Source organism: Aulonocara stuartgranti (assembly GCF_965226115.1).
Source record: "Aulonocara stuartgranti genome assembly, chromosome: 5".
NCBI lineage: Eukaryota > Metazoa > Chordata > Actinopteri > Cichliformes > Cichlidae > Aulonocara > Aulonocara stuartgranti.
The window spans coordinates 18392987-18415610 of record NC_138943.1 but is presented as its reverse complement, the minus strand read 5'-3'; the positions used below and the strand labels follow the sequence as shown (position 1 = coordinate 18415610).

The following is a 22624-nucleotide window of genomic DNA, read 5'->3' as shown; positions in this document are numbered from 1 at the left end:
CATAATAATGATCAAGAAACTAACATCAGAGCTCATTGTTTGCCAGTGGTGCTACTTTCAGTTTCTCCCCCTGAAAACGCTACGTCCAGATGAACAGAATCAACTATTTGGGGATTTCCTTACCTGGATGACTGAGCATGCATCAAGACAATTAAAGTGGAGTCACGTTGAGTAGGTACTAGTGGAAAAGAGGCTTACGGTCTGAGGGATCTTCCAGGAATAGTGACACTCTTTTCCAGAGAACTAATTGGTGAGCAGGTGTTTCCTTTGTGCATAATATCTCTTTTGTTCAACTTAGTCTGCTCTGGAGCAGAAACTTTCCAGTACTAGTTACTCCTAAAAGACTCAGGGTTACATCTGAAATCACCTTGGAGCGCTCTCTTTTATGCTTTTGGTTTTGCAAACAGTGACACACAAAGCTGATCAAAATTAGTTTAAAATTGAATGCTGTGTACAAATGAAAAAAACAACAGATGAACAGCTTGCTGGCACAAATAAAACTATTATATCTATTTATGTTTAATTACCTTGCTTTTCCAGAGTATTGTTTTTCTCCCTGAACACTGATGTTTTTCTCCCTTACATAAATAATGTTTGGGGGGCATTCAACCTAGATAAGACAACATTTGTGGATTCCCTAAAAGCCAAGGTAATTGTGATTCGTTTCCACAGTGGTTTGAACAAATTAATTGGAAAAGGGTTCAGTATGTAAGTCCTCATTGATGACTAAGATTAAATTATTTGAAAACCACAAATATACAGCTGACCAATCACGGGTGGTTTGGTCCAGCCCTGAAGAAAAGAAGCAGGATAATAATCAGAACAAACCCAGAGCAAACAAGTGCATCAATAGACATGACTCAACCCTCTTTGGAGCCTGTCCCTCTTAGACCACTGTGTGTTTTATTATTATTATTATTACACTGTATCTCTTTACAGGGCTTCAACAAAAAATACTCAAGGTTAAAAACAACCAAACAAGACCATCATAGATTTCAATATTAGTGCTGTTTTTCCAGTGCAGAAAAGTAAGGCACGGTCTCTACATAGAAACTGAAAGTGAACAACATTTAGAGTAAATGAAAGTGATTCATAGTATTAAAGCTGTACAGAGGCTTAACATTCATCCCAGAGCATGAAACATGAATTTATTTTCAGTTATCCAGCCTTTTGGAGCACGACCTAAGTCGTCCTCATACTTAGCCATTTTCTGTGTAAAGCATGATCATGACAGATGAAATAACCTTTAGGATTGAGAAAAGCAGGTGGTGAGTTGAACTCAGCCCCACTCAGCTTTCTGGCCAGTGTAGTACTATTGACAGCCATGATGGAGTGGTAGCTCTGAATGTTCAATACTCTGACCAATAGTCAGCTACAAACAAGTGTGCGATGAGCATTATGGGGACTGGGTGTCAGGATCTATTAGAAGAAAGTCAATCTGCTGATATTTAAACAAATAAACAAACAAAAAACCGTGGGAAGCTCTGTGAAATGTAAGTAAAAACTGAATGCAAATCTCGTGAAACAATATTTTATTCACAGCAAAACATAGAAAACACATCAAATGTTTAGAGAAATATTTTCCCATTCTCGTCTGCTCAACAGCCCTGGGTCTTCTTTGTAGTAGTTTTCACTTCAAGATGCCTCAAATGTTTTCAGCTGCTGAAAGATCTGAACTGCTGTTCACCATCTGGACATTTGTCTTCAAAGGCCATGCTGTTTGACAGATGCAGTATGTGGTTCAGTGTTGTTTTGCTGAAAGGTCCTCCCTGAAAAAGACTTATAGATGAGATCATACATTGCTCTAAATCCTGTATATGCCATTCAGCATTGATGGTGCCTTTCCAAATGTGCAAGCTGTCAATTCCATAGGCATCAGTGCATCCACAAACCATCAGAGATGCAGACTTTTAACGTGAGCATTAGATCGTCCCTCTTCTCTTTAGTCACATTTGCCAAAATAATTTGACATTTCAATTAGCCTGACCACAGAACAGGTTTCCACTGTTCCTCAGTGAATTTTAATAAATATGCTTTGGTGTAGTGAAGACATCGGTGTTCCTCTTCTTTGCGTGATAGAGCTTTAACACAGTGAACTGTGTTCGCAGACAATAATTTAACAAAGTGTTCCTGAGCCCATGCAGTGATTTCCATTACAAAATCACGCCTGTTTTTAATGCAGTGCTGCCTGAGGACTCAAAGATCACAGGCATCCAATACTCATTTTCAATTATTTCTCTGGCTCACACAATTTTCTCCAGATTCTCAAAAACATCTAATGATATTTAGTATTGCAGATTATTAGATATCCAAAGTCTTCACAATTTTACATTTGGGAACATTCAGCACAAAATCCATAACACATATCCAAATGTTACGACCCACAAAAGTTAACACTGATGCAGAATAGATACAATAAATGCATCACGCAATATCAGCTGTTCACTTGGATCAGCTGTTCACTGCAAAATAAACATGTTTTTTATTGTGATCAATGTCTGTGAAGGTTCTCAGTCATCCAGGTCATCGTAGTCTAAGGAACTTGTAAAGAAAAGCATCTGGACTTCTTTAAGTAGCTTGAAGACGTTTCATCTCTCATCCGAGAAGCTTCTTCAGTTTTAGGGTCAAATGGTGGAGAGTCCCAGATTTAAGCTCTGTGGGAATAACCCACTAAGAGGGACAAAGGACTCCCTAATGATCCTCTACCTAATCACAACAGAGGAACCGCCTCTGAGTGTGTTGCTGGGTCTGAAGTATACTGGGATGTCGTGTTTGAGAAAACGCTCCTGAGTTACACCGGCCACATAGGGGATGACGACGAAGAAGCTTCTAGGATGAGAAGTGAAACGTCTTCAAGCCACTTAAAGAAGTCCAGACGCTTTTCTTGCCAAGCTCCTTAGACTATTATCTTCAGGTAAAGAGCTGTGCCAGACATGCAACACAACATCTTATTTTGTTATCTGTTTTCAGTTGCACACATGATATTTGCTGTTTGCTCAATTACCTCTGGCACCTCTCATTTTTCTTTATATTACAGTACTTTGCAAAAGTCTTGTGCCAACCATTTCTTTACATTTTGCTAGAAAAATGGGAAATAGGTAGAAATACAGTATATGAGGCAAAAATATAGCTTGTACACTTTCAATACAGAAATTTGGTATGCCCACTTTCATTCTTCAACACAGCCTGAACTCTCTTAGGCAAGCTGTCTGGAATTTTCTTTAAGTAGTCTTCAGGAACATTTTTCCAGGCTTCTTGAAGGACATTCAAAGCTCTTCTTTGGGTGCCGTTTCTTTCATTCTCTATCAAGATGATCCCACACTGCTTTAATAATACTGAGGTCTGGGCTCTGGGGAGGCTGATCCATCTTTTTTTTTTTATCCTTGTATGCTTTTACTGCACTGGCAGTGACTTTGGGATCAATGAAGCCACTGCCAACAGAACATTTTACAGATGGTATTGCATAGTGGATTAAAATCTTACTGCACATTTCTGCATTCATAATTCAGACAAAATCCCCAGCACCACTGGCTGAAATGCAGCACCAAATCGTGCCAGTGCCTCCACCGTGATTTCAGACGGCAGTAGTCTCTCCCTGTTGTACCTCTTGACCTGTTGCCACTGATTTTCAGTCCACTTCTAGTTTAATTTGGCATACCCGAGCCTTTCTCATTGTTCCCCTCCCTTAACAATGGCTTCTTGAAAGTCATCCTCTCACTGAGACCATTTATTACTATTTTATATTCTTTTTCTAACGAGACTTTTGGCAAACAGTAGATGGATCAGCTGGAAGTAAAGATGTATCTCTTATTTCCCGCGTCAGGTCTTTAGTCAAGGAGCTGGATGGGGGTTTTTTTTCCCACCTTACTCTACAGGAAGGGTTTATTATTTATACAGATCTCTCAAAACAGTACACAGAAGGCTTGGTCTGTGTTGGGAAGGGAAAAGGTGGCTTTTAGCTGGAGTTAAAAAACTGCTGTGATCAAGTGTACTTTTTTCATATTAATTCTTTTACATGTTTGACTGATCAAACTTGTGTTCTGCCATCTTGCTTTTGCATTCACTTTCACTCTCTCTGGTCTCTCTATAAATACAGGAGGGGCCGACAGTTTTGAAAGAGACGACTCACATGAATGCGTTACTGAACCAGCCACCAAAACATAAAACAGAGAACAGTGCTTGTTTGTGAAGCTAGTATCTTCCCACTGAGACAGAAAACAGGTCAGTTTGAGACTGACTGTCCATGAGATGCATATTGTATAACAGGCTACCCAACAACACTGTGTCCTAAAATACCCAGTGCTGAGCTGTAAGGTGTCCAAGTGTGTGCATGTGTAGGTGTAGGTGTGTTGCGAAAACGCAAGCGTGTGTGCGTGCGATAAATATGTGTGTGCTGAGTGGATAAAGAATGAGTGAGTCACCAGAATATGATTAATACAGTTTCTTTGCTTCACATTTATTGCCTCTGATTTAACCAACGAACTGCTTCAACTGTTTCAATTCACTGATTGATGAATCGATTGAGCTGTGCCACCTATGATTATAAGGAGGCGCTTCTTTTGATACAGGTGCTCCAAATAGGAAAGATTAAATCCTGATTAAACGATCTACTGAATCACATCTGTCGCCAAGATAATCAGTAGCTTTCAGCGATGAAGTAGCTGGTTGCTGAGACTGGCATTTCAGCTCAGCCACAGGTTAAAGTATGTGAACACTCATAATCTAATAAACCGGGGTGCTGAGCTCAGCTAGAGTTGAATAGTGCTGGTGTTTTATATGCTATTTTTATTTTGATTTAATCTGTCAGTTTGGACTACAAACAGACGCTACATATTCCTAAACTAAAATGAAGCAAAAATCAGTGATAATCTAAAATGGGATGTGGTCATTTATTTTTGCACTGATGACAGATCACAAATATCGGTTCCAAGACTTGCACTTCCTTAGGTGGGTCGTTGGTTTATTTTTACAATATAACTATGGTTCTAAAGACAGCAAACAGAGGAAGGATCTCCACCTCTGTTTATGCTCAACTAGCAGGGCTAGAGGCAGAAGTTATAAGCAGAGAAAGATGGTGGGTGACATTACTATCCGGTTGTTCAGTGATGACGCGACGAATCCTACTTCCGGGTCTAAAGTAGTCTGCGTTTAATATGGCTTTTGTGTTGTTAACATGTTTAATGTTATGTATTTTCTTCTATTTGATCTCAAAAAGCTCCTAAAACAGTCAGTAATCCCTGTTGACCTCCCTCGGCTTTTATTACCACTAATCATTTATTTAAGCTCAGTTTTTAAAACCTTAGGATGTAACTACAGCCCAGCCCATGCAACAGTATATGAATGACTAACCTCGTATTGTGGATGGATTATCTCAGTTGTTCTCCTGGCTGAAGTTTGGTCCTTTTACAGCATCCTGCCATGCGATTACATTTGTTTCTGACCACCGAGAACACTCACGTTAACTTTTATCGAGTGGAAAAAAAGTTAGCTTGTTTATATTATGCTAACATAGCTGTGTCGCTAGCGGTCACGTAGCACATCATTATACCAGCTAGCCCAACTTCAGTAACCCTACAAGCGTCACTGCTGTTTAGTTTTCTGTCTTCATTTATGCTGGAAGTGATAACAGAGCTGTACGTTTTAATTTGTTTCCAAAACCCCGCAGTCAGGACATGCTATATTGTATTTAGATAGAAGCTAGCGAGCTAACTCCCTGCTAACTTCTAACTCCGTTAAATGTCATAAATTCCGTTTTCATGGATGCCTGGATGTTAAACTCAATTGTTACACCTGGTAGAGCAGAACGCTGATCATTTTATTAAAGATGAAAGACTTTAGACAGTTTTTCAACTCTCAGTAATGCCACAGTGATCGTTTGATATATGGACCTGCAGCGGAGTTTAGACCCAGACACGGCTAGTGACGTCAGACTGAACAACCGGATAGTGATCCCAGTCTAGCTCCATTACATTCAATAGTGACTTGTGTTTGTGCTTCTGAGTCACTTTGTCTTTCATTCAGGTTTAAGTTAGTTTAAGGATCAATGTGTGGTTTTCACATTCAGGTATGTTTACTGCGATTTTTTTTTAACATATTTAATATAGTTTTTTATGCTTTGCATTAAAATTTCATTCCTCATACACTTGCTGTATACTGAATGAAGGAAAAAGTCTGCCTTTACCCTCTAACCTTAATTACTGCATAACCATGACAAAGACACTCTAACCTGAAGTGCTTTTTTAAACCAGGTGTTGTCAATGTTTTGATGACTGAGTGACAATTTAGGAAGCTAGTATCCAGGTGAGAGTGGGGAAAGAAAAAGCAAACATTTACTTTTTGAACGTTAAGCTTCCAGAGAAGCACAATTGAACCTTTAGAGTGGCGGTCACATTCCTAACCTGGCAGCGAGGTGTCACATTGTGCTTTTTAACACCATAGTAATAAGCTGGCTGTAGTGGCCCATCTTTCCCATCATGCCTGAAATGGACTGAGTGGACTGTACTCCACTGTAATCTGTTTCAGGTTTCTGTTAAGTTAAAGTTACTTTTAATTAAAGGACGTTGAGCCAGTTTTTTTCCACCCATCTTAGCATTGCACATATCCTTAAGATACTTGAATTACTGCCTGTGTAACAGCGTTGCAACGATTCAAAAATCTTAGAAACGAATATAATAATTTTCAAATTTTATAGATTCAGTGAACGAACAATTAGGTGAAGTTATTACAATTAACATCTGTAGCAGCAGCGCTTTACTGTGTGTGTATTTTAAAAATGGTATACATACAAATGCAGTTATTTTCATTCTCACAGTATTTTCCTGTATACTTACAGTTATGTGATAGTAGAGAGCCGAGCCAAAGTGAGTCACGGGACTAACCAAGGACAGATATTCGTAATTCATGTAGAGTACATTGGTATGTTTACATATACAGATAAATGACAAATATTCGAAGGTTAAGCTTCTCAAATGTGATGAATTGCAATTTGTATCATAAAAGATAAGTAAATTCAGTAAAATACTGTCACCTGTGTAAATCTATGAATGCCACTGCTTTTATTTTCACTGATAAAATAATTAAGCTAAAAACAAACTGGTTAATAATAATGTAATAGCACAGATATAAGCTCAATGAAGTCTTATCTCTGTGGCTGTCCAAATAGAGCCAGAAGTAGCCGAATTTACCTGAAATAGGAAGATAAAGCACTCTTTGTAGGGAGAGCTCAGATAACCTTTAAGCTGGCAAAAATAAATTGGTGTTGAGTCTCAACTGAGTTTCCAATAATGAGATACCCCGTTTGATACCCTGACATTGCCAAGAAGCTACGATATAAGGCTCAATGAGCATGTATCCAGTGCTGAAAGTTGATATATTGTGCAGCGATGCAGTGCGTGCTTTGGTAGTTAGAGAATAGAGCCAGTGACCAGAAACAGAAATACTGCCTTCAGTTTACTAATATTGATTTTCTGGCTGCTGTGCTTTGAATTAGTTTGAGATCAAAAGCACTTAAGACAGCTATATTGGCAGGGATAGTAACATGTCTTTTCTAGGTCACATAAATGTGGTGGTTCAAAAAGAAGACGACTCAAAGTCCACGACTTTATTAACAGTATTGAAGTAAACAGAGGGTGAAGGTTTCAGAAACCAGAGAGCAATTAAACTACCAAAGGCAAAGATCCAGAAAAAATGAAAAACCAAACAAGAAAACATAATAGGAAAAATTAGATAAGGAATGGTCAGGAGTTTATATATTCAAGGGAACAACTGGATGACTGAATTCAAGTGATGCATAAAAGAGAGCAAATAAACATAGAAGAGAAATTTCAAAATACAACAGGAAATGACTTAAAGAACCCACTAAATATCCAGAACTGATCACAGGTATATTTCTAAGAATATAGTTTAAAAAACTGATATTTGGATAGTGATCATGTGTTCCCTTAATGTTCAAAAACATGAACATTAAGGGAAATAATAAATATAATGTGATTTATTATCAGATTACATAAGGATAATGCAGAATGAGAGCTTTCTTTTCCACATCTCCTCACTGTTTATCTTGACTTTGTTCTGTTTGATTTCCATGAAGGTTTTCATTGTTGCAGGATTTTATGGCATAGATAGTACACTTACTGGCATTTGCATCTCTCTGATGCCCTGGCCGACTGATTAATGCAGACTGATGTCTGTTGATTCCATTTGCCAGAAGCAAATGGATGCACAAAGTCAAAAATTTATGTCCAAAGTCAAAGAAACAATATGAGTGATGGGCAAAGAACATAAATTTAAACAAAATTAAAGGGTAATATATGCTACTCTACATTTAAAAATATGTGTTTTTCATTACATTATTGGCAAAAATATAGAATGCAAGGCTCCTAGGAAGCAATCACAAGCTACATGCTAACTTTCTAATACAGACAGACAGACAGACAGACAGACAGACAGACAGACAGACAGATAGATAGATAGATAGATAGATAGATAGATAGATAGATAGATAGATAGATAGATAGATAGATAGATAGATAGATAGATAGATAGATAATGACCTCCCTCTATCTCACTTCCCTTCTCCTGTCATCCCAGTGCTATTTCATGCTCTAATTCCTTGTGACATGTGGTCTTCATTCAAATCTGTGCAGTTTCATTCATCACTCCCCGTTAACCAATAGGAAAGCTCGATGTTAGCAATGTCTGCCCACCTCTCTCCTCTGTCTCTCCCAGAGCAAATGCATACACTCTGCTGCCGTCGACTCCTTTCTCATTCGTGTATTTTGCCTTTCATTTTCATACACTGGTCTGTGCCCTTCAACCACAGTGAATGAAGACAGCGCTGCAGAGTGAACATGGTGTCAGGAGCCGTATGAGGAGAAAGATGAATAGATGGAGAGAGCAACAAGGACAGTATGTACAGAGAATAAGCAAAGCTGAAAGAACCACTTAGTGAGTCGTTGTCAATGGCAGTTTGAAAGGGACAGACTTTAGTGTAATGTACCGGCGATGTTCTCTGGTGGAGGACGGAGTTTTGTGGCAAACTAACACATATCTTTTTTAATGTGAAAGAGGACTTTCATAACAGTGTGCAGTGTTTTGGAAACTGAGGCTTCACATAAATGCACACCACAACTTCATCACATTTCTCTTACTGAGCGGCTCCACTTGAGCAATCAGTTGTCTCATTGTGCTGCTTAAGATATCCTTTCTATAGAAACTGAAAATACTGAGAAATACAGGATATTAGTATTTTTTTTGCTAAAGTTTTGAGCCACGCTTCATGTCTTTGTATTTCACTTTCACAAAACCAGACTGTCTTGTAATAATTTAAAGTGGTTATGGGTAATATTTCTCCGGCCTTTGTGAAGTTCTTTCAACTGGCTGCTTTTTCAACTTTTTTCAGTCCAGCATGCCACGTCTGCCATATTCAACCTAATCACAGGAGTGTCATGTCATTAAAATGCTGCAGTACAGAAAAAGTGACAGATTTACTATCACACGCTCAACTGTACAAGCTCTTTTCCAAACAGTCAGGGCAAAAACTGAGATCATAGAAAAGCCAGTTTTTGAGTGAGGAAAAATGTAATAATTATTAGAAAAACATTATATAAATATATATATTTGCTATGAACAACATCAAATATAGTTATAGTCAATTATAGTTAGGCATGCTGAAAATTCTTATGTAATACATCTAATTTTGAATTTCAGAGTACATTTTCTGAGATACTTACAGGATATTACGCCACATTGTACAATATTGTGCAAAAGTCATGAACCACCCCTCATTTCTTTGTAGTTTGCTTCAAGGATTCTGAGTTTCTTGTCATTTTTAAAAGTGATTTTTTGAAAATCTTTCAGAGTTTTTATTTGCACACCGGCTGCTTTTTCACTCGTTTTTATTTAACTTCTCGCACCTGATCATTTTCAGAAGAAGGGACTCATATTTATGTGCTGCAAATTCTCATTTCAAACCAAAATAAAGCACACATTACATTTTCACAACCAGCAGGTTTTTGTCTGTTTATTATATTCATTTGCACAGATGTATGTGAAAACTAATGGATCATGCACTCTATTATCCTACATATAATACCTCCAAAATCCAGAGATATAATGAGCCGCCTCTTTCATGTGTTGAGCTGAAGTGAGCCCTTGGAGGATTAACTTTGTGCTGCTTGGATAAATGATTTCCTCTTACAGATGAAAAGGAAATGAAAGTGGGTGGGGAGGAAAAAAAAAGACAGAACGGAAGAGTAAGAGCAGTTCAGAGGCAAAACGGAGAAAGAGTAAAGGGGTGAAAGCAAGATTAAATAAAAAGAACAGGACAGTGGACGAGAAGGAGGGGAAGGACATTCAGCAAAAATGAATGCAAGTAAAGAAGGAAGGATGTTATATTTAAAAAGCAAAATACAGTCAATCAGCGATCAGATTTTATTCATGCAGCAACATCACTGTGTGGAAATATCACAGTGTTGTGGGAAGTTTGCCGAATCTCTTGACAGATTTTCAAGTACCTGCTTTTCTTCTCTACCCCTCCAGGTTTAACATTTGTAGTTTCTAGTGAAGTTACTGAGAAAAATCGATTATACATTCATCGAATGCTATAACACAAATATCTGAAAATATGACTTTTCCAAATATTTAAATGAAGACAGGATTTGCTTGTATTGCAGGCTTTTTTTAATGATTTGCACATTGATATTAGCACATAGCTTAAATTTGCCCTATTCCCATAAAACCTCAGTCATGCAGGCCTAGAGACCAGTTATTGACCCTTTATGAGAAATTAGAAATATATTACATATAATCATTGTACTACAAGTACTCTACCCAGATCATGCTAAATGCTAAACTTTCTGTTATGACAACATATTTCTCATAACAGCATTTTAAATCAAGATATCCCATATAAATGGATCATGACTTGATTGGAAGAAGCAAAAGTAATAGATTTTCATCTGATTTTTTCAATATCAGGAAACCAATATAGCACCATGTGTAATAAACATAAACAATTATAGTAGTGCATATGTGGAGATTTTTTGCTCATAAGGGGAAAACACTTCCAATTAGACCCTCAGATAAGATCTAATGTCTCTGATTGGGTTAGACGGCAAGCAAGAGCTTCATATCCTGTAACTGTAACCAAATTGGTGTGACTGTTTTGTGGTTGTTGCTGTTGTCTGCGTATTTGTAGGTGTCTTTATAAAGAAGACACATATTTTTCAGCAGTTAAACAAATATATACATAGAAAAATTCCAGTATGAACCGCACAGTTCTCATTCCAAGCTGATAAAATAATGCTGACTGTCAAAGCTGCTTTATGTCTCAGTTTCAAGGTGTCCTTTATGGCTTTACTGAGATGAAGCCGTCTCTCTGAACACCTCGTTTTTTAACTAAGATTATTGTGGTATAATTTACCCAAGCGTTAATAAATGAGTGGTTATTAGTGCCTAGTGCCAGGTGAAAGAAAAAGCAAAATGCCAGTGAAAAAGCAGCTGAACAGTAGGCTGGAAAAAAGCTAAACCAAGTGCAAAACAAATGGCTAAAAGGGAGACAAATCATGGCTGCTGCCATCCCTACAGCCTCTTTAAGCAAACTTTTTAGCTCCCTATAATCAGGCTAAAATCTCTCAGCTGCCAAAATTACTGTAACCAGTGTGTCAAGATACCTTGCTGTACATAACAGTGAGACACAGGAAGCATCTGTGCTTTTCAGTTCTAAGTAAGAGTAGAAACATGCTAGTACCAGTCCATTTAATTTGTGCCATGTAAGTAGCCCTGGTTTTACTTACATGGCACAAAGCTGGGCAGCCAACTGCTCACAGACATGGAGCTGCACATACAGACAAAAAATACTTTAGGGAAGGTTTTTCCTGCTGGGGACACACGAATCACTTTCGAGAGATTTTCTTTTCTTCCAGATGTTACCGTTTGTCGGGGGAATCTTCTCATTTATTCCCTTATTATGATCATTTTGAGTTTCACTGTAGCAACTGCGAGAATATAATCTCATTATTACAGAGAAAAACATTCACAGAAATGTGTTCATTTCACAGTATGAACTCACCACGGCACATAACGTGTTCAAGATAACAGAGGAAATGGAAACCAGTACGCACGCCACCACGATCAGATCAAGAAGAATGTATGAAAGAACACATGTAACCAAATCTGTAATTGACTGAACAGATCTGAGTGCTGCAGAGTGGAGTGTGGGGATTTGTATGATCAAATGGGGGGGGGGGGGTGTCTAAATATAGGATACTGCTGCATGATTTCCTCCGCTAGGCCTGGGATTCACCCAGCTGAGAAAGAAAGAGGACAGGAAAGGAAAGGAAAGCTAGGGCCACACATTACAAGACAGATACAAGGTGAGATGTAAGCTTAGTCACATGGCTCTGCATCCATCCCCATCCATTACAACACAGTGGAGTGCCAGCAGCACAGTAATCTCTGAGGATCTGTCTATTAATGCTGGCCAGTGAACAATCTGTCTATGGTCTCACCATGCTATGAGTTGTAGTAATCAGCATCTTCGGCAGGTCTGTCAGAATGAAATCTCATATAATCCTGGCCAGGCTTAATTCCGACTTTTGGCAACTGAGGATGATTTTCTGCCAAACAAACATGTCTTTAAGTGTTTTTTCACAATACTGTTGTCCACTGTTTTCTGATATATGTCTCGTTTTTGGGGCTTTTCCCCCCCATTTTTTGTTTTTCCCTATTAATAGTTAGTAAGTAACTCATGTGTGTTTCATCTTTAATGATAGAAACCCTATTTTTGTAGTGGGGTTTGCAATGCAGTTTCATAAGAAATTCAAGCTCTGGTGCAACCAGGTGCCACTCAACTGTGATCAAAATGCAAATTTTCACAGATCAATACATGTTGTGTAATTCATGATCCAGTTGAAAGCAGCAGAAATTTTGAAGATTCAACGGCACAGAGTTACACATATTAACACAATTCGTTTATGTAATACACCAAATTTAAAAAAAAAAAAAAAGTCTTATTCAGCAGCTGGTGATAATAGACTCATCAACCAGGTCAAGGTTTTGTATGGGCTTTTTATGTGGGAGACAGAAAGCGGCAGAATAAGAGTTTATTCATTTTTTCTTCATATTATGTGCCTGTGGAACTTTTTTTGAAATTGATGCTGATAATGTATTTTAGAGTTGTTTTAATCTAGCGTAACAGAAACCCAGCCTTTTTAAGTTTGTGAAGCTTTAGAATTGAACAATTAAGGCCTTTAACTTACTGGTTGTCTTTTTTTCATTGTAACCTTCATTTTAAGATTTTATATATAATACAACATGACAAAAAAAAAGCTTTAGCTTTAAATAACTTTAAGATGGTCTCACATTTGATCCTACAATACTTTGGTATACAATAGAGTTCTGATATTTAAAAGTAAGTAATATTGTGTATTTACTTTTTACCATGTTGGACATTAATTTCTCATTTTTCCTTTTATGGAGAAGATGGAGTTTTTTATGATGTGCAGAAGTACTAAAGGCAAAATAGTAAGTTCACTTAGTCTACTATAAAAATAAGATCAGGTACAACCAGTGACTGTAGAAAACAATCTTTTATACAGTCATTGGGTACAACCAAAAAGTATACTTACTGAAGAAAAGTGGATTAGAATTAAATAACCTTAAATGTTCTTTCATTTTAAAGCGCCATCTCTGCACTTGCCCAAATGCAATATATCGTATTATTTTATTTGTTATCTTTTTTTTCCTACATCTATCTCTATGGTTTAGCGCCACAATAGACTGGCCACCTCTCCACGGTGTCCAACCTGTCTGCGTCCCTGAAGTGAAAATTTAAGAAAATGGATCGATGAATTTTATTTTGTTTGATAGTCAGTTTCTTAGAAATCATAGATATCTAAAGAACAAAAAGGCCCACATGCAGTATACATCTTTCTGTAAGGCAGGTATGAGAAACCCGTTTTTATACTGTGGGCCACAACAGCCCGCTTTGATTTAATTTATATAGCACCAAATCACAACCGTCACTCCCATTCTGTCGGTATAAGGAGGTTTAACTGCACATTTAATTATTTGAAGATATCATGGTATAAGTATATATCTGTCAGCATGACTTGGGTTTAAGTTGTGGGAAATAAATGTGTAAGCTCACACTCAAAACCATGCAGTGGACAAGACTGGAGTCTTTCCGTGGCTAATTCTGGCCCCTGGGCCTTATGTTTGACACACCTACTGTAAAGGTGTTTGAGATGGTTAACTTAATCTACAGCAGTGTACGGGAGTGGCTGTACCTCAGGTGGTAGAGCAGGTCAGCTGCTAACCGGTTGGTGGTTCGATCCCAGGCTCCACCAGTCTGCATGCCAAATATCCTCGGGCAAGATACTAACCCCATGTTGCTCTCTGATGCATCCATCGGAGCGTGAATGTGTATGAATGTTAGATAGTAAGCACTTAACAATTTAGAAAAAGTGTTTGTGTGATTGGGTGAATGAATTAGTTGTATAAAGCGCTTTGAGTGCTCAGAGTAGAAAAGCGCTATATAAAAACCGGTCCATATACGACGGAAAAAATACCATGGAGAAAAAGGAAGTGTACATTCAACAAAATTGCATTTATATACATTTTGGCCTGTTTTGTATTTCCGATGCTTTTTTTTCCCTTTTATTTATATAGTTCTGCTCCAAATATATAGTTTCCAAATGCAAAAACAAAAGTGAAAGATTATGCAGAAGAGAATCAGTCAAAATCAAATCAGTGGGTCTTCTAGTTACAAGCAGACCTGTCACGTTTTCATTTGTGGAATAGAAAGGCTGTGAGTGACATCCAGTGGCTTGTCGTAGACTCCAGCCTGTTTTAGAAGGACCCACCAATCAGCAGGAGGCGCTGTCACCATCCACATCTGTTCTTCTGCCGCTAACTTCCTCTCTTGGCTCCACTCTTTATCTTTTTCTGCTCGCTCGGGTTTTCTTTCTCTTCCGGTTGTCGTCTGTTCGTGTGGCAGGTATCTATTTTCCCCAACTCGGGGACTCTTAAAAAATCCTCATCAATCTGAGTGTATTTCATATGTTTGCAAAGAAAGAGACAGTGATTTAGATGAGGGGCTTTCTTAATGATGGATCCATGGCAGTATTGTTTAGATGGGATCCCAAATAAAGCCTGAAAATGACGTTCAAGGCGTGTTAACGCTCTGTGTAGCAGAGCTGTAGTTTCGCAGTAGCTTCCGACCACCAGGCAGTCTTTCTAAGCACAGCCCAGCCGCACAGTCATTTTTTAAAATTATTATTTATTTCATGTGTAGTTTTATATCATAATTCTGTTGCTACCCAGAATTTTTTCCGACGGACACAGCTGGTTGAAATGAATGAAGCATCGTTAGCCACCTGATGCTAATCCAATCCCAGTTAATACTGATGATAACTACAGATTAAGGTCTGATGCGCATTTCTCCCTCATTTTCTCTACTTTTAGATTAACCAGCGTCGAAATGGCCAAGTCTAAGAACCACACAACCCACAACCAGTGTAAGTAACTGTAAAGTCGTTTTACCGAGATGTGGTGCTGTTGCGTTAGCTTTGAGGTTTAGCTACTTGCCTGTAGTTAAATATTGCAAAGCTAGCTGCTTTGTATTAATTGTCGCTCCTTTTTATTTGAACAGCTCGGAAACACCACAGGAATGGCATCAAGAAGCCACGATCACAGCGATATGAATCTCTGAAGGGGGTGCGTACTGTTACAATTTTACATGTTTGTATCTTTGAAAAAAACAAAAGCAAAACGGGTTTTGTGAACATGATCTGCAAGGCAAGCATGCAGCTCATGGTCAAATCCTCTGTAGTAAAGTGTGCTTTGTATAACTTTTGTAATGAAGTGAGTGGATGTTATTGCCTTAAAATGTAATATGGAGTATTTCTAAATTTAAAACGTTGCATTGGCGCTTGCTTGCAGCAGCATTTACAGTTACAGCGTTTTCTGTCAGCCTTTTCCAGTGTGCTACTGTTACTAGTGGCTTTCTAATTTGGAGAATGAATATTTTGAAAGAAAACGACAGCAATAGTATTGATAGCATTATATGCAGTGACATAATTTCAATGTGTGGACAAAAGTAGCCCAGGCAGTGTTTTCCCTGACAATTTCCTGTGAAATTATAAAATGGCTGTTTAACAAATGGTAACTCATCAGGTGTTGTACATCTGGTCAAGCTTTTTAAAGAGTAGTTTAAAGCCCTGTTTTTCCGAAATGTAATCACAATTGTAACTACTTACATCCATCATTTGTTCTTCCTAGAGTTGAGGTATTTATTTACATTTGGATCGCAGATCAGCAGCAGTTGGCGTAGCTTGATTTGATTCAATAGTGCTTTTGCATGAAGTAGCAAATACCAATCAAAAGGACCGAAACTGTGAAGCAAGCTTTTTTTTCTATGTTTAGTTGGAATAGTTTTTTGCGTATTTAAGTACTGGACCCTTATTAATTAAAGTTATTAATTAATTAAAGTTATTAATTTATTTATTTTCAAGTTGTTGAAGTAATTCCCTTTGGTAACAAATCATCTCTGGAGCGTGACAAGTGGTTCATGCTCTAAGACAGGCCCTACCTAGTCTCCTTGAGGTTTCTTCCTGTTGAAAGGAAGTTTTTCTTTAGCAGTTTTGCCCAGTGCTTGCTCATAGGGTGTTTGTTGGGACAGTAGGGCCTTTACCTTGCAATATAAATTACCTTCAGGTGACTATTGTTCTGATTTTTGGAAATCCAAGTAAAACAAACATATTGAATTGAAGTATTAGCAACGTAAAGACACACCTTTGCTACAGCTGTGGGCTCGAATCATCAGAATGTGCATTCATCAATTATTTAGCTACCGCCCACCCAAGCTAATTTATTAATTCCTTAAAATGGTTGCGTTCTGGATTGATGATTAATTCAGAGACCTGCTCCCAATCAGGCATAAACACAGTGACATGACAGGCAGGTTGGTTTGAAATTATATAGATAGGCCAGTTAATTGTCATATTTATTTACTTTTTTTTTTTTTTTTACATTAAAGAAATTGGATCACTGCTGAAAGACCTCCTGGTTATTATTATAATCTGGTTATTAAAGTGTGTGTGTGAATGTGCAGAGTAACAGAGAGGTCCTTGGTAATTTTGGATTGTTGGATTAGGTAAGGTTTAGGTTTATCAAAGTTTCATTTAGGTTAGCACTGTTTTAATACATGATACAAAGCTGCTAACATTACTCTGTCTGCCCAAAGCTCTCGCTAACCTGTTAAAATGAAATAATTATTTTTGCATTGTGTTATTAAAGTTTATTTTGCTTCGAAGAAAACTTTCTGAACTTTCAGTTCAGTGAACCTGCTAACTACTTGTTTACTTTGTTGCAGGTGGACCCCAAGTTCCTGAGGAATATGCGCTTTGCTAAGAAGCACAACAAGAAGGGCTTGAAGGCAGCACGGAAGGCCGCTATGGAGAAATAAGCAGCTAGCCCATCACCTCATGTCTGTCAGAGTCCATTTTGTGTTACCATCATCAAAATAAAGCTATGCTTTGTTAACACACCAACATCTGATTGTTCTTTATTGAGGTTCCTGCTTCTCTCTGGTTTTATAGAATAAATTATGTTATTGGTTATTAAGGGTTTATTTCTTTCTAATGTGTCTCTAGTTTGTTCATCGAAACTGAAAGTATGTAGAAAACTGGATAATGGTTGAGTTTGAAATATTGCAAAGATTGAGGGGGGGATGGTTTTAATCAGGATAGATGAAGTTTGATTGCACAACCTCAATAGAAATAAGAACTTTCTCTAGATTTCTAAAATCACTAACAAGCTGTGACAGAAATATATTCTAATAAGGAAGGGAGTTGAATAAATCAAGTTGACTTCTAGCATCTTTTTTCCCCTTTCCTTAATCCCATGCAAAGATTTGAAACACCATGAATGGAAGTCATGAAAGTGTGATATTACCATGTGAAAACACAATCATTGCACAGGTGTTATCACATTGGTAATAACTAAAGCAATTCAACACCAGGAAGTGAAGTGATGGACCTCCTTGCTGCCAGAAAAGCTTCACCTGTCTTGACAATGATATTTACTCATTTCGTGTTTTGATGATGTTGTCAGTCTTTAACATATGGCTGCCCACTGCTTCACTGAGTGAATGGGTTAAATGCAGAGAGGAATTTCCCCACGGGGATCAATAAAGTACACTTTCTCCTTCTTTCTTTCTTTTTCTTTCATATTAGACCCAAACCGCCCATACAGTGGGGCTGAGATCTGATGACTTATAGCATTTTCACATCTTTTGTGCCCTATCCATGGCAGAGAATTGTTATTCCACAAAAAAACCTGTAGAGGTGGAGTCAACTAGAGCAAATACCCCCCCCCCCCCCATAAAAAAAAATGCATAGAGGCTGAACATATAGTGTATAGTGTTTGTATCTTAGGAAGTAAGTTTACTGAAAATATAGGGTAGTCAAAATGTTTAAGTTTTTTTAATTGGAAAAAAAAAGTTTAAAACTTGTGGTCGATTTTTAAACCTTTAGTAGATGGCATATAGTCATAGTAATGAACAGAATAAAATATAAAAAGAAAGAACCAAAGTGGGAACAAAATATAATTTAGTCGTAGTAAAAGTTAGTTAGTAAAACAAGTAGATTAATAGTGTTTTTTAAAAACACGAATTTCGTTATTTAAAAAACAAATCACTGAATTTGAAGATAAGATTAGGAGATGTTTTTGTGGAGTTTTGTTTTTGTTTTGTTGTTCTTGTCTATGTAATTTAGCGTTTTATTTTTATTTTCATGCAACAACGTTGTTTGCCGTCCATTAGTCGTCACTTCCGCTCACGCTCTGACTCCAGCTTGCATCATTTCTCGTGTCTTGTCAGCCGGGTTCGGACAGCATGTGAGTACCTGCATTCAAACTTAGTAATGGCCTTAATATGAAGGTTTGGTCGCAGCAACACTGCGCTGTACGGCTGTCAGTGTGAGTGAGCGACTGAACGTAATTTTTAATAAACTTTGCGTTTCCTTCAGCTACAAGCTAACTAACTCAAGCGCCGACTTACTAGCTTAACCTTCCAGCTAACAACAAGGAGGCGTCATTTCTCGGATGCGAACTGACTGCTGTGGAAAATTGATTTATCAGATTTAATTATCACTTTGGTCAAATTTAGAGTGATTATATGTCGGAGGTAGAAATAACATATATCTAGGTTTGACTTCAGGGTTAAACATGATTCCTAAAAAAAGGGACAGCATGTTTTGCTAAGAAAGTATTGAGCTCTGACAGGTTTTTGGCACATCAAAGAATGAGAGTCAGAGTTATTATAATTTTTTAGGTTTTGCATTTAGTTTACAAATTGGTTTTGCCAGTTTCAGTTTATTGTTTGAAAATGTGCTCGGTTTTAGTCCTTTTAGTTAGGGAAGTCAGTACAGGGTTACAATAAAATACAGAAGTCTGTGAGAGAAGTTAACTCACAGTGTTGCATACCTCCAAAGTCTCAATAAACATGACTCATCAGGCAAATTGTGATTATTATTATTATTATTTTCTTTTTTTTACTAATCTAACAAATACTAAAACTACTGTAGTTTTGTGTTATTATTTTTGTTAACTTTTTTTTTTCGCATGCAGCTTTAGATTTTAGTTTTATTTTTAGTTAAGAACCTTTATCAGAGGAGCGTGAAAGGCATTCATTTAGAAAATATGCTTACAGGTAGTTTCGTTAGGCGTTGGCTCTGTTTAGTTATTTGATCAGAAACTTTTGCGTAGTGGAGTCTAAAAGTTTTTACCTTGAAAGTGAGATTTAATTATTCACTTTTATAAAATAGGCATAACTAGGGATATTTTAATAGGTGATCCTTTATAGTTCTAGTTTGTTAATGCATTAAAAAAATTGTGCATGTGATGATCTTGGCAGGAAGTACAAACTATAATTCCTGTTCTGTGAGTGTAACATTTGAGTTTTGTTTGTCCTCACAGATGCAATGGTGGAGCGGGTTCCTGAAAACATTAACTTTCCCTCTGAAGAGGAGAAGATTATAAACTTTTGGAATGAAAAGGACTGCTTCCAGGAATGCCTCAAACAGTCCAAGAACAGACCCAGGTAAGTCCAGTTGCAAATTTCCATGTTCTTCTTGTATCTGTATGGGTTTTCTCTAGGTGCTCCCATTTCCTAACGAACAAAACATATTTACACACAAGCTGTGAATAACCTAAGATAATACTGAAATTTGGTTGAAGTGTGTTTAGATTAAGTTAGCTTTTTGCTTGGAATGTGTTGGTTCGGACAATCTCCAGTATAAACGTCTAAAAATCCACCATTTATTATAACTTATTGTAAAACACTTACGAACAGTTCTTTTAAATGTAATAGTCATAGTATAGTCAATATATGACTTATAGCTGCTAACAATCTGTATTTGAGCAGACATAATTTTGTTGTATCGCTTTAATGCTGGGTGTTTTATAAGGATTGGTTTTAAGCGTTCTGGCAGCTGGTAACAGCCAGAGAAAATAGTTGTATTTCCTGATTGTCCAGTTTTATTTCTTACCAGTGTCTGAGTCATGTGAGGTCCATTGGAAAAAACAAGGTAGCTATGAAAAGTGTGTATGGTGTATGGTAGTATAATATCAGAAAGCACAAATACTGTGTTATCATTGCGTCACAGCTATGATGTTCTAGATTCAAACCTGATTATCAGCTGGGCCTTTTCTGTTAGAAATTTGCATATTCTTCTTGTATCTGTATGTTTGTTTGTTTTTTTTGTTTGTTTGTTTGTTTTTGGAGTCAGCTCCAGCCCCTCGTTGACCTTGACTGGATAAGTGGTTAAGAAAATAACCTGTTGTTTACCTCAGGTTAAAACTTGGCTCTCAAAAAAAGTGTAATGAAAGTCAAAGTGAAAGTAAAGTGTTACACTTTCCATTATTCTTTCATAGCTTAGGATCATATCTGTGTTATTTTCATATTCATTCTTTAAATTTGACTTGCAGATCAAATCAGGAAGCTTTTCTCAATCTACACTCTTAACTAAAGTTAAAACATTTATTTTCATCAGCAACTGTGAGAAGGTTATTTATGCTTTAATTACATGGAGACTGGATTACTGTAATTCATTATATATTGAATTGAGTAAAAACACTAATATCACAGTTGTTATTACTGGTGTGTCAAAGTGCAGCTCCTAGACTCCTGACTGGTACCTGGAAGGATGATCATATTTTGCCTGTTTTTAAATCGTTACACTGGCTTTTTGTGAAAATATTATTACTCATATATAAGTGATTGTAAGAAAATGATCCAGGTTATGACCCATGTCGTTCACTTAGATATCTCACTCAGATATCCTGTGTCCCACATTGCTCACTCCAGCGATAAGCAGATTTTAGTAATTGCAAATTCCTTATTGTCTCATATTCCTGACCGGAGATTGTCTCATACAGCCCAAGTCCAAAACTCTGGAATTGGGTCATCTACCTACTAATAGTATTTAAATACCAGCTGAAATCATACCTCTTTTTAATAGCTTTCTCAGATTCTGACTTACAGTGTCATTCTCCCTAATGTGTCTCTCTTATTATTTTATGATTTATTATTCTCTAAATATTAAAACTTTGTGCCTTTTCATTTGATTATTTTTATTGGTCTTAAATGATTTGTTTTTCTTTTAAGTATTGATAGATTTATTTGCTGTGTGCTGTATAAATAAATGTATAGCATGTTGCGAGTTTGTTTTACCAGTTAACAAAAATGCTGTTCCACATAGAAGTATTCAAGATTTGCATTTGCTACCTATCTCTCAAACCAGGTACACCTTCTACGATGGACCTCCCTTTGCTACTGGTCTACCCCACTATGGTCACATCTTAGCTGGTACCATCAAGGACATTGTTACTCGCTTTTACCACCAGAGTGGCTTCTATGTGGACCGGCGCTTTGGATGGGACTGTCATGGCCTACCTGTGGTAAGAATTTGCCATAGCTGTCTTTTTAATGTTTCAATTCAATGTTACAATGTGGTCTGTTAATATTTAGTATTTGTCAAATCCTGTGTGTTTTATGTAGGAGTATGAGATTGATAAGACTTTGGGGATCAAAGGACCAGAAGATGTGGCCAAAATGGGCATTGCTGAGTACAACAAGCAATGCCGAAGCATTGTAATGAGATACTCCAACGAGTGGGAGGTGAGTCCAGTGTATCTGACTAAGAGCAAAACACAGTTTACACTAAATAGTTGGGCTAGGTTCATGTTGAATGTTGTGGTGAATTCCTTGCCATTTGTAAGCCTGCATAACGAGTGACCTTCTAAAGTAGTTGTAAATATGTGTTACCTCTAAATAGAGCTGGGCGATATATCGAGTTTTTAAAACATATCGATATATTTTTATACGAGATATAAGATGTGACAATATCCTTTATATCGATATAGTCTATGTTACGTTATAATTATAGTTGTGGAGCCGCAAGTTTGCCTCTCTTTCGTCCACTTTTGTCTCTACGCAACGTTACTCCGCCTCGCCTTCACTGAAGACAATTCCCCCTCCTACCCCATCGCTTCACGTGCAGGCAGCGACAAGACGGACACGGCAAATCTCCGTTAACGAGTTACTGCGCATCGCCCCATGCGT

The 22624-nt window shown here is 37.4% G+C and overlaps 2 protein-coding genes across 2 annotated transcripts in view; both read left to right on the top strand.

The window, feature by feature from the left end:
- Positions 1-14919: 14919 nt before the first annotated feature.
- rpl29 (ribosomal protein L29) lies at positions 14920-17552 on the top strand. The gene is made up of 4 exons (XM_082533195.1): positions 14920-14998; positions 15466-15518; positions 15653-15717; positions 17375-17552. The coding sequence occupies exons 2-4, from the start codon at positions 15482-15484 to the stop codon at positions 17465-17467; spliced, it is 195 nt and encodes a 64-aa protein (XP_082389321.1). The 5' UTR covers positions 14920-14998; positions 15466-15481; the 3' UTR covers positions 17468-17552.
- Positions 17553-18795: 1243 nt separating this feature from the next.
- The window catches only part of iars1 (isoleucyl-tRNA synthetase 1), a 67549-nt gene continuing 63720 nt past the window's right edge, over positions 18796-22624 (top strand). The window contains exons 1-4 of the mRNA XM_082533171.1: positions 18796-18897; positions 19978-20101; positions 21804-21960; positions 22061-22180. Of these exons, the coding sequence (XP_082389297.1) occupies positions 19983-20101; positions 21804-21960; positions 22061-22180 (396 nt within the window). The 5' untranslated portion in view covers positions 18796-18897; positions 19978-19982. The remainder of the gene's footprint in view (positions 18898-19977; positions 20102-21803; positions 21961-22060; positions 22181-22624) is intronic.

Excerpts from the sequence above, each read along its gene's own strand:
- rpl29 (XM_082533195.1), top strand. The coding sequence starts at position 15,482 with ATGGCCAAGTCTAAGAACCACACAACCCACAACCAGT. Across the intron at positions 15,519-15,652 it reads CCACACAACCCACAACCAGT|CTCGGAAACACCACAGGAAT; the intron begins GTAAGTAACTGT and ends TTATTTGAACAG. Across the intron at positions 15,718-17,374 it reads GATATGAATCTCTGAAGGGG|GTGGACCCCAAGTTCCTGAG; the intron begins GTGCGTACTGTT and ends ACTTTGTTGCAG.